We start from the raw sequence: 12,224 nt of genomic DNA, 5'->3' as shown, positions 1-12,224 counted from the left end.
GATACGAAGATAAGGAGGCGAGTGTTTCTTGAATAACTACTACACAGCAAGAACTTGACGAGCATAAAATCATTTAATTGTCTCAGCACTCCTTTCATTTTGCAGATCAACAAATTTTAGTTTGGGAGAGGTTAAATAACTGGCTAAGGTCACACAGACAGAAAACAGTAGAGTCAGAATTCAAACCCAAGTCTATCAGCACATGCGCATGCCTCCCAGTCATGTTCATACTACACTCTGCAGACCTTGGACTCCTCACAGTCCCCATAAGGAACACTGTGACCAAATCAGCAACAACTGGGGACCAAGAGCAAAGACTCTCCACCCACCCTCAACCAAAGCAGTTCTCATTTTCTCTGCCTCACACATGGGGCTTCCTGATTTCATCCGAATAGTTCTTGGGGAAACAAAAAAGAATAGAAACCACTATGCTAGACCATACGACTTCCTACAATAAAGCCAGAAGGCATGGTTTTCAGCCTTCCATCCATCACCAATGGGCTATGGGTTCATGGCCAGCCCCTCCTTCTTCCTTCCATTGCTACGCAAGAGAGACTGAATGACTGCCAAAACCATGTTGTGTTTCTTGACTTTCCAGAGGGAATAAGACTAAATGAAAAGCTCTTTCAGTGAATGAAAATGGCTGGACCACCTCGAATAAAGTTCTAGGTAAAGTTGTAATTCCATCAAAGAAGCCAATTAGAGGAACTCAGCTGGACGCCTTGCCTGATGCCTGCTCATGGCATCTAATGTTAGGATGCAAAAAAGCAAAGGGGAGCCAATCTTTTGACATTACCCGGTACAACCAGCACATGACCCAATGCAGGGACCTTTGTAAACTGTCCACAGAGGCACGTCTACTTACCGATAGAGATGTAACAGGTGAATATACTGATTCTGGAAGAATTCATAACTGGAAACAATGCCACACTCCTCTATGGCTCGGCCATTCTTATACCAAGTCACCTCTGGCTTGGGCTGACCTGATAATGACAACAGAAGAATATTCCTCTTGCAGTAAGCATTTTGAGAAAAGAAAATCATAAAGCAATGAACAGGAGTGAGTAATGAGCCATAGGGATGGACATGCTGAACTACGTCAGTTGGGGAACTGGAAAATCTCTCTCATTGATTCAAATGCATCGTCCGATAAGCACTATTGAGCAAGCTATGTACCTGAGATGATCCTGTGCAGGGGTGTGGATGAGGCCTACAAAATGAAATGCTGTCCCTAACCCTAAGGAGCTATTAAGAAAAATCATCTAGGGGCGCCTGGGTAGCTCAGTCGGTTAAGTGTCCAACTCTTCGATTTCAGTTCAGGTCATGATCTCCCGGTTTGTGAGTTCAAGCCCCGAGTCGGGCTCTGTGCTGGCAGCGTGCAACCTGCATGGGATTCCCTCTCTCCCTCTCTATCTGCCCCTCCCCCATTGTCTCTCTCTCTCTCTCTCAAAATGAATAAACATTTTTTTAAAAAGAAAAATTATCTAAAACTTGGATATGAGGAAAAAATGTGGATAATATCTTCTTTCCGTGTCCTATGGGGACAAAGGTCCACCTAAGAATCACCTAGGGGAATATACATCGTTTAATTTGATGATTACTACTGATTAAAATTCCCAGTTTGGGGCACCTGGGTGGCTCAGTCGGTTAAGCATCTGACTCTCAGTTTCTGCTCAGGTCATGATCTCCTGGTTTTGTGGGTTCGAGCCCCGCGTCAGGCTCTGCACTGACAGGGTGCAGCCTGCTTGGGATTCTCTCTCTCTCCCTCTCTCTCTGCCCTTCCCCTGCTCACGCTGTCTCTGCCTCCCTCAAAATAAATAAATAAACTTAAAAAATGGTTACACTCCCAGATTCAGTGAAGTTGCATACAAACTTGTAGATTTTTATCCAACAGAGACGTAAATAATCCCTGCCTGGCAGAAAAGATAACCCCATAAGTCTTGGTTTATCGCCCTACAGGACATTAACTGGTGTTTTACCTAGTCCAGCAATCTTATCCTAACATTCCCTTATTAAACTGCCTATAAATACCTAATTCCTCTAATGTTCCTACTTTCTGGTTCCCTCTTTACTCGAAGAATTGAATAAAACCATTGAAATGTTCATGTCCTATTTGCACGGAAGTCACTGTACCTGTGGAGGAGTATCCTTAAATGGCACTCAGAGCTGAGCGTATGCCATGGCACAGAAGAGGGAAGAACAAAGTGAATTAGCACATTAGTGGATTAGTCCCCTCATGAGGCGTGTATGATTTCCGGGCCGCTCCTGTGCATACCTGACTGGTGTCGTCACAGAAACTGCCCTACGCTTTCTCCCTCAGGAGGGCTTCCTCCTGCCCTTGTGATGGGTAACCAGATCTGATGGACTAATCTGGTGAAACCCCCAGGAATTCCATTCACCCCTTGGGATTTTTTACCCCTGTGACCGTGAAGGAAGCTTTCCAGTGTGTCCCAATGAGCTTCCCCCCTAGCCTCCGTAACACTGGAAACGTACCCAAATGTGCCCTGTCTACAGGAGGAAAGCCCAGTATTGGGAAACAAAACACTGTTCTAGATCCATCCTTCTTGTGTCTCTGTCTGACTTACCACAGGATTTTTGGTGAGCAGCCCCAGACACCACGAAGAGAAGAACCCCACGTGTTTCTGGGCCCTGCACCATGGACCTGTCCTGACGGTGCTCAGAGCCCCTGCCTCCCTCCCTGTGTCTTGTCTGATGGGGCGTCTCCCAGCTAGGCTACCTCTGTGCCAGCGCCACGAATGTGGGTGATCCTCCTGGCCTCCCCCTTCAAGTAGCGCCCACCTGACTACTTGGTCCCCAGAACCAGGAGCAGACGGACCTACGTGCAAGGATACACCCTGCTTCCCCAGTGGTTTGGCTGAGTCCCTTCCAGGCAACTGACTAAAGCACCAAAAATGAGCTTCCCTGAGAAACCACCAAGGAGGTTGGGGATTACAATTCATTTCTGCCTGTTCTTAGCCTTTTGTCCCCCTCTCAGTCGGCGTTCTCAGATTCCTTCTCAGGAATCCTCTCCTTCCTCCTTTTTTGTATATCCTGGACTCCTTTTTTTTTAAAGAAGGTACATAAAGTGTGCATGAGCTGGGCCCGGGACACTCATTCGAATCTCTTGGACTCCAATTTTTTCATTCAGACCGATCAGGGCTGGTTGATGCCCCCAGTTTCTTAGCGGCTGACTGGTTTTTTCCTCTTGTGCAGTATAGATCTGAATAATCAGCCAGAAATGAGACTCACACAGGGAAGTGGTATCTTGTACCTTTGTGGGTGGTTCTCTTTTCTCCCTCCACTTGCTGGAAACCTCGCCCCAAAATCCTACCCTTGTTTTTTTAAGCCTACCTGCAGGTCACACATGGAGAGCCACCTCCAGAATGTTTCGCCATTGTGTGTGGGGACCGGTAGCCAAGTTTAGGGTACGTCCAAACACTGGGGCTTCCTGAGGACACATGGGGGCCACGGAATGGAGGTTCAGTGGTGGACGTGTGTCCATCCCTCTATTTGAATGGCTATGGACAAATGCCAAGAAAGATGGGGGCTTGGCTCTGGCCTCGAAGAGGCTGAACTCACTCACAGGTGGACACCCCAGCACCCAGACCAGAGATGAGATTTTGTTATGACTTCAGCTAAGGAAGCACGGCCATTTCAGAAGCTGGCTCTTTTCCTCTCCCCATCTAGAAAAAGGGATCTCAGGGGAGAAGAGTTTTCTGTGCGCCCTCCGGAAAGACCACTGGTGCCTCTATGTTTTCAAAGGTAGAGACACAGTCCAAAAAAGGAAACAATCCACAAGGTACAAGGTACCACTTCCCGACCCAATTATTTTGCTTCTATTATTTTCGTTTAATAAGAAATCCTTCTTACCACCGGGGGCACCAATTTGGGGTCAGGTCTGGGTTGTATATTCTCCAGTCCAGGGAGAATCCCAGCCCCCTGCTCCTCCTCCGTTGGGCACCCCCTGCCTTGGTTTTTACCTCTTCACTGCTGACCAGCATGCCCGATGAAGGCGGGCAGTGGGAGATGTATGTAGCTGGTTTGGGGATATCAAGGAAAGAGTGATCAAGAAGGTTCCAATAAATCGACTGAAGGAAAGTTACTCACGACATTCCTATGTACACAGGAAATTAAGAATGGATTCTCTGAAAAAATAACCAGGGCGGGAGTCGCCTAACCCAGAAGCACAATGCGAAGTGAAAAAGATCACTAGGCTATATCCAGGAAGTCACTCAAAGAAATCCTTCGCCGGGGGGGGGGGGGGGGGGGGGGAGGGAAATCATAGAGGATTTAGTTGTTCAACTGGTTACTCAGAACAGACGTCCCAGGCCATTTTCACAAATGATTTTTAATAATGCCTCTGTGAGCCACAAACCCGGGCCCGCAGGGAGATCTCAGAGGAGAATGAGCCACTGGTGGTTACCAGATATCATGCAGCGAAGCACGGCGTCTGACTTCTCAGGAACTTTCTGGGAAAGCAACGTAGATAGAAAACAAAGGGTGTGCCTCTGGGGCCCTTCTGAGTCTGTCATCCTTACGAGCCTCGTGAATCTGAAAAACACAAATCCCTGACATCAACATTTGTTCTGGGGCTCCTCTGACTGTCCTGGGAGTTTCGTTAGTGGCCCTTAGGGACAGAAGGAGCACGCCCTGGCTCATCGGAGGCGGGGCACTGGCACTTGGGCTGGTGGGCAGATGGGAAGTCCTCGGGCGGGCTTTGTCACCTGCGGCGCTGCTGGCCCTTGGACCGGATGTCTGGTTGTGGGGTCTGCCCTGTGCATCGTAGCATCGGCACCCCTGGCTTCGACCCACCGGGTGCCACCAGCACCCCTCCCCCGAGTCACGAAAATCCAGAGTGTCCGCAGACATTTCCAGCGTCCCTGGGGAGGGCAGCCCCAGCGGAGAACCACTAACCCTGGTGGATTGCAAGGCAGCGGGAGCCCACCCCGAGCGAGAGCTGCTTGAGCCCACAGCCAGTGTCACGTCTCTCTCATCTTTCTTTCTGTCCTCAAAGTCTCTTCATGGGACTCAAAAAGTGCGTAGGCACACTCGCCTCCGAAAAAGAGGCCTTAGTTAAATGCAAATGAATCTCCTGGGGGGAGGTCTTTTGAAACTGGGCAAGCAGTGCTCCTTGGAGCACCGGAGGAGTGCCCCCAGGAGGGCAGTGAGTGAGCTAGCATGTATGTATTCATTGATACAAGCAGGCATTTAACACTTGACTGGTCACCACGTATGCAATCTCATTTCACCTCTTCTAAATTGCCTGAGAGATTATTAACACCTCCTGCATCTTAAGGATGAGAAAGCTGATGCTCAGAGAGATTCAACAACTTGCTCAGGATCACACAGCTCAAGTGACTGCTGCCCTGGGGCGCCCTTCATGGCTGTGCAGGCTGATACCGTCCCCAGAGCTGCTCAGTGCACAGCCCACACAGATGCGCGGCAGCCTTAAGAACACAGGTCTGTCTGAACCCAGAGGGCCCTTTCCACTCTACCCTCCACATACGGTGCTGGCACCACTCTGTCAAAAGCACTCTTTGGAGAGCCCCATGCTTGGAAATAGTAACATTTCGCTCTATCCAAACAGGAAGCTCCCACTTCCCCTTCGCTTGGTGAGCTGTTCTCACATGCCACGAAGCTCAGGAGGAGGAAGGCTCCTACCACCATCGGATACATTTAGCACGGACAGGGAGGAGGCACTTAGACCTGCAAATGGTGATTCTGGGGATGCTGAGGGTCCTACAGCAGACGCGAGCTAAGCTCTTGGCGGAAAAGGCTGGATCTAAATGGCCACAACTGTCTCGTAGAAGGGGAAACCCTTCTCGATATGGGTGGAACAGCTCCTTAACCGTTTGGAACCAATTCTCCGATTTGGTAGGACCTGGTTCAAGCTGAAAATGAGTTGCTTGTGCAAAAAGGATTCAGATACTCGAGATGGGAACAACAGAGCGCCACCCTGAGCGCTGGGAGCCTTCTGGGCATGGGGCCCCGTGTGGGGCACACATCGTGGAACCTCAAGGCCGGCCCTGCCTGGTAGACGCGGCCCTTGGAACATTCTGCCAGCCCTTCCTTCCCTTTGAGGCCTTTCCTGCAACCCATGATGTTCCCACAGCATTTCCTTAATCTCAAGGTGTTCTGTCTAGAATAAGTGTAGTTCTTGGAAACAAAAAAGCATTCCCAAATTGCCCCTATGTGACACACCCAAGCTTTCTGAATAGCAGGGTAGAAATAATTGATTTAGGAGAACACACCTCCTTCCTTTCCTCACGAGGAGTGCACAGGAAGCAACTCTCCTCTGACCTGAGGGTCCGCTGATGCATGTAACGGGCAGAAAGAGCAGTAAAGCTGAAGAAGAAGTATCTTTGCGTCAACAAGGAAGACAACCGCTTGGGTCTGCAACACAGCACAAGGGCTGGGAGAGAAGTCTGAAAAGCTGCGGGGTTATGCGGGGCAGATTGAGCCACAGAGACCGAGAAAGAGACGCTATGATTGTTAATTGGATCCTCTCGACATTTTTGGTTTTTTCTTAGTCTTTATTTATTTTTGAGAGAGAGAGAGAGAGAGAGCATGAGCAGGGGAGGAACAGAGAGAGAGGGAGACACAGAATCCAAAGCAGGCTCTGAGCTATCAGCACAGGGCCCCACGTGGGACTCGAACTCACAAATCACGAGTTCATGACCTGAGCTAAAGTCGGACGCTCAACCGACTGAGCCACCCAGGCTCCCCTAACCTCTCGACATTCTTTAATAAAGACTTGAATTGCAGGGCACCTGGGTGGCTCAGTCGGTTGAGCGTCCGACTTCAGCTCAGGTGGTGATCTCACGGTTTGTGGGTTCAAGCCCCGCATGGGGCTCCGTGCTGACAGCTCAGAGCCTGGAGCTGTTTTGGATTCTTCGTCTCCCTCTCTCTTTCTCTCTGCCCCTCTCCCACTTGTTCTCTCTCTCTCTCTCTCTCCCAAAACTAAATAAGCATTTAAAAAAAAAAAAGTCTTGGATTGCATTTCCGGCGCTTTTTGGTTATAGGACGTTTTAAACACAGTTGTGCAGTTTGGACCCCATCGGGTCCCTGGTTAACAGGTGTCCCATAAAACCATCCTAAGTCCCTCTTGGTCTAGATGGTAAGTTAGTCGCACAGAACAGAAAGAAACTTCATCTGCAAGATGGCAAATAGACACAGATTACATGATACGTACATTTAGACGTTACGTGATTGCTCCAACAGGTATAAAAAGGCCAGAGCTGACGTGCATTATTATTTACTTAGAAGTCACAGAAATGCCTAATGGAAAAACTGCTCTCAGCAAGGCTGAAAGAAATATCAAAAGCAAATAACTCCAGGGGACAACTTCCACGGCAGCCACCTTGCACAAGGATGGCAATGTTTACAGAAGACTTGGCGAGCGCCGCTGAATCCCTGTAGGAAGAGATGACTAAGCCAGACGAGGGCACGGTGCTCAGAAAACCAAGGAAATGAATGGCAACTTGCGGTCCTTTCACTGCTGAGGAAATGCTGCCCCTCCCCCCACTCTGCAAACACTCGGAAAGAAGCAGCGTTTCGGTCAAAGCCAGTGTATTTGCTCGTCCCTTTCAGACGTCTGAGCAGGTGATGGGAGCTAGAGCTGTGGATTTGACTTGAGATAAAAAGTTGATGCTTCTCAGGATTATTGAACAATTTTAGGGCTAAAACATAGGCATAGGGCAAAAAGAAGAGAATCTAAATCCAATTTAAAATGTTTACGGTTATTTCACAACTGGAAATGCAAGTTGTATTTGTGACCTCATCTACTGGTTTGTTTTTTTTTTTTAAGTTTCTTTATTTGTTTTGAGAGAGCGTGTCCACGTTTGCACACATGTGTGAGCAGGAGAGAGGCAGAAAGAATCCCAAGCAGACTCCGCACTGTCAGCGCGCAAAGCCCAACGCAGGGCTCGATCTCACAAACGTGAGATCAGGACCTGAGATGAAATCAAGAGTTGGACGCTTAACCGACTAAGCCACCCAGACCCCCACCCCCACCCCACTTATCATTTTTGAGTGGCAACACAGCATCCCGCGTTAAGGGCTCTAGAGTCAGGTACCTGGGTTTACATTCTGGCTGCACTCCTTACTAGCATCGTCAGCAAGTGTGTCCCCAGCCTCTCTGTGCCTCAGTTTCCTCATCTGTAAAACGGAGGCAAAACAGTTTTGTATACTTCATAGGTTGTTATAAAGATGAAATGAGTTACTACTGCCTGTAAAGTACTTAGAACAGCACCTGGCACAAAATGTAGTGCTTGCTAATTATTGCAAAAAAAAAAAAAAATTGTGGCTTCAGTGGAACCCACTAGCTCAACTGGCCGACAGCGAGGCTGATGGCTCTGTAACGCTTTGTTTTCAAACAGCTTTAATGAACTGTAATTCACACGCCGTAGAATCCACCCACTCACAGTGTGCAGTCCAACGGCTTTCAGTGTGTTCAGAGTTGTGCGACCATCACCACAATCAATGTTAGAACATTCTCATTTCTCCAGAAAGAATCCCATTCTCCTTGGCTTTCAAGTCCTTATCTTCCCATCCCTCCCCACCCCTCGCCCAAACACACACAGAGCCCCCAAGCAACCACCACTAATCTATTTTCCGTCCCTGTGGATCTGCCTATCCTGGACATTTCCCAATAAACAGGATCAAATGCTATGTGGTCCCTTGTGGCTGGCTTCTTTCTCTCAGCACACGTTTCCAACACATCCGTGTTGTGGCGTGGGTCGGGATTCAGTCCTCCTTACGTCATTCTGCAGCCCTTCTTAGGAGCAGCTGTCGGGGCAGAAGGAGGACTCCCTGGGTTCTCCACATTCCCAGGACGCTTACTCAGACAATTGGGAGGGTAGCAAGAGAAGGGCTCTGGGGGCTGGAGAATTCTCCTGACCGGGAAGCATCACAGGACTGAGGATCAAATGCAGGCTTTGTCACTTGCCAGGGACGAATCTACATCTAGCTCTGCCACTTACCTGGTCAAAGTTCTTCATCTGTAAAAGCAGAGAACTACGTAAATGGCATAGGGAGAATGTGCTACATAACTCGTTTTCAAGGTGGTAATCAGTAGGCTTTAAGGAAAGACGTCACTTGGTTTCCTCAGTTTCCTTTTCTGCTGTGGGTTACCACAGTAATTTTTTTTTTAAAGCGATATACCAGGGGCGCCTGGGTGGCTCAGTCGGTTGAGCCGCCGACTTTGGCTCAGGTCACGATCTCGCGGTCCGTGAGTTCAAGCCCCGTGTCGGGCTCTGTGCTGACAGCTCGGAGCCTGGAGCCTGTTTCAGATTCTGTGTCTCCCTCTCTCTGACCCTCCCCCGTTCATGCTCTGTCTCTCTCTGTCTCAAAAGTAAATAAACGTTAAAAAAAATAAAAAAATAAATAAAAAAAATAAAGCGATATACCAATTAATGTCTAAAAATTTCTCCTGGTAGACCATTCACCTGTGAGAGTAATTTACATGGCCCCTCCCCTTCCCAGGGTCCACTGCCACGGACAGAAAGGGAAGAAAGGACAAAACTGCTCCACAAGAATTGGGGTGACACCGGGGACCTTATGTGTCATCTGCGACGCCTCTCCAGGTGACTGCTTCCTGACGGTGAAGTCCCACAGGTGACAACACTGACAACCGTGCTATGTGACCCACAGAGACGGTGCAGCCGCCACGGTGTCCCAGCCAGGGCTGTGCTGACGACAAGGGAGAGGACAGTTAAGTCAGGCCGTGGTTCAGGTTTCATGGCTCCTCTGAAGGTTAGAACACTTGAAGACCGATTTCTCATTCTCAGCTAGACGTGGGCAACCAATATCGAATTACTGATATTAGCGGTGGGGGGGGGGGGGGGGTGCTGCCGTGGCATTCACAGATACCTTGGGGAGGTAACATGTTAACTGGAAAGAACACAAGACGTGCATGACTTTCTTTTGTTTTTCAGCTGTGGTCGCCTCCTTTTTGAAAAGAAATCGGTTTACCTTTAATTACACAGATTCTAAATGCATTCGTCCCTATTTGCAAAAGGACATATAAAAGCAAAGTCTCCCACTTGCACTGGCCCTCATCTCAGTACTTTCTCAGGAGGAAGTGTTTGCTAGGCTTTCAGGCATCTTTCTGTCCAGGTCTGTGTGTAGTCGTCTGAATATATATATAGGGGTGTCAGGGTGGCTCAGTCGGTTGAGCGTCCAGCTCTTGATCTTGACTCAGGTCACCATCTCACGGTTCATGGGGTTGAGCCCCACGTCCGGCTTCGTGCTCATGGCACGGAGCCTGCTTGGGATTCTCTCTCTCCCCCTCTCTCTGCCCTCCCTCTCTCTCTCAAAATAAATACATAAACTTTAAATAGATCTTTATATCTCTATTATCTTTATATACAAATATATTTTAATAATATATATAACACTTACATATATAAATATATATAATTTCTATCCACGTACATATATAGTCATCTAAATATATACACCATTTTGTTGCATGCGTGGCATTGAATTGGGTGTATTCCCAGGCAGCTGGCTTATCTTAGTGATAAGCTTTGGCAATCTTCCAATGTCAGTCCAATCCATAAAGGGCTGCATCATTTTTTAAAAACTGCTCAGTGACATCAGTATTGCACAGCGCGGCAATAAGTGTGCTTCATCTGTGTGTTCTTGTACTGATGACACATAGCTAGGCTAGAGTTTTTTAGACTTACAAGTGTGTCCCAAAGAATCTGCACCCTGCTAAATGCTTCCTTGGGCACCTCAGCGGTTGTCGAGACTAAATACCAAGAAATGGAATTGCTGGATAAAAGAACATGCACATATTACATTTTGATAGATACTCCAAAATGGGCAGGGCCCCTCACAGAACAGTAGAAAGATGTGGCGATGAAGGACCGGGTTCCCGGGTTCAAATCTGAGCCCTGCCGCTTACTAGCTTACTTCTGCTCTAAGTTCCTTCATCTGTAAAACTAGGATAAGAGCAGTCTCTACTTCATTTCGTTGGTAGGAAAATTAAGGGACTACAGATAAAGCTCCTCTAAATGGCACAGTAAGAACTCTACAAGTGTTAGCTGCTATCACTAACATCAGTAAAATTACCGAAATACCTTCCTCTCAAAGTAGAGAACCAGGCAAGAGGTTACGGGAGAGTGCTTTGAGTGTTTAAAGCCCTTGACTGACGCCAAGTTTTATTTTGGCTAATCTGCCCCGTACAGATAGCCGGTGGTGTGGCTGCTGTCCACAGAAAGGCTGTTGCCAAGGGGTCAGGGAGGCGCTCTCAGCCCACACGCAGATAGTGGGTAACCGGTTCCTTGGGAGCCAGCAGGAAAGCCAGCTGTCACAGTGAGTTCTCACTGGGGACAGGAGGGATTAGTTCCGATCACCCAGCCTAATCCAATGGCAACTGGGTTCCTGCATTTGCCGTCTGAGTTACTACAGATCTGGGTGCCGTGCCTTCTGGCCCGTGGTAGTTAGGGCAGAGTATGCAGCCCAAAGATGGATTCTGGGAATTTGGGGGAGGTGGGTGGGGAGGGGGCAAGCCAGGCAGGGAGAAAGACAATGAATATGTTTTGGGTACTTTCTGTGTATCAGCCCCCAGGCTGGACACTTCAGAGACATTGTCACATTTAATCCTTACAGCAAAGCTACCAGCATAGGTGTTCTTTCCCATTTCACAGATAATGACCCGAAAGCTTAAGGTAACTTTAAAGCGTTGATGTAACACACTTAATTCATCACTGCCTGCAAGTGACATGGCTGTTGGAACTCAAGCACTGTGTTCTTACTTGGGTGTGATTTTAGGGTTATATGTGAGAAACAGGGGCAAAAAAATAAGCCCGTGAAAAGATGCTCAATATCCTTAGTCATTATGGAAATTCAGATTAAAACCATAATGAGATAGCCTTTCACAGCCACTGGAATGACTATAATAAAACAGGCAGCCAAGTGTGGGCCCGGATATGGAGAAAACCGTCAAGCATGGCTGGTGGGAATGTGAAACAGTACGGACACTTTGGAAGACAGTTTGGCAGTTTCTGGAAAAGTTAAACAGGAATTTACCAAGAGCCCCGGAAGGTCCATTCCCGGGTGTCTCCCCAAGAGAAACGAAAACACGTATCTGCACAAAGACTTGCACACAAATGTTCTTAACAGGATTATTCATAATAACCTAAAGTTGGAAATAACCTAAATGTCCATTGGAAATAACCTAAATGTCCAACTAGTGCCTACATAGGCAATGTGGTATA

The 12,224-nt window shown here is 48.0% G+C and overlaps 1 protein-coding gene across 9 annotated transcripts in view; it reads right to left on the bottom strand.

Annotated features, from left to right (window-relative positions):
* Positions 1–12,224, bottom strand: part of ALPK2 (alpha kinase 2) — a 118,043-nt gene that overhangs the window by 97,762 nt on the left and 8,057 nt on the right. For 2 of the 9 annotated variants that reach the window (XM_058691952.1, XM_058691951.1), the window contains exons 2-5: positions 8,076–8,157; positions 6,252–6,345; positions 4,424–4,551; positions 866–983 (exon numbers count right to left, since the gene is read on the bottom strand). In XM_058691952.1, the coding sequence (XP_058547935.1) occupies positions 866–983; positions 4,424–4,551; positions 6,252–6,345; positions 8,076–8,157 (422 nt within the window). Of the gene's footprint in view, positions 1–865; positions 984–4,423; positions 4,552–4,724; positions 4,918–6,251; positions 6,346–8,075; positions 8,158–8,981; positions 9,136–12,224 lie in introns of those variants that run through there. The other 7 variants (XM_058691955.1, XM_058691956.1, XM_058691957.1 and 4 more) reach the window with 5 other exon arrangements.

The sequence above is a fragment of the Neofelis nebulosa genome, chromosome 11 (assembly GCF_028018385.1).
Source record: "Neofelis nebulosa isolate mNeoNeb1 chromosome 11, mNeoNeb1.pri, whole genome shotgun sequence".
Lineage (NCBI taxonomy): Eukaryota > Metazoa > Chordata > Mammalia > Carnivora > Felidae > Neofelis > Neofelis nebulosa.
The sequence above is the reverse complement of the archived record's forward strand: the minus strand, read 5'-3'. Positions and strand labels throughout refer to the sequence as shown.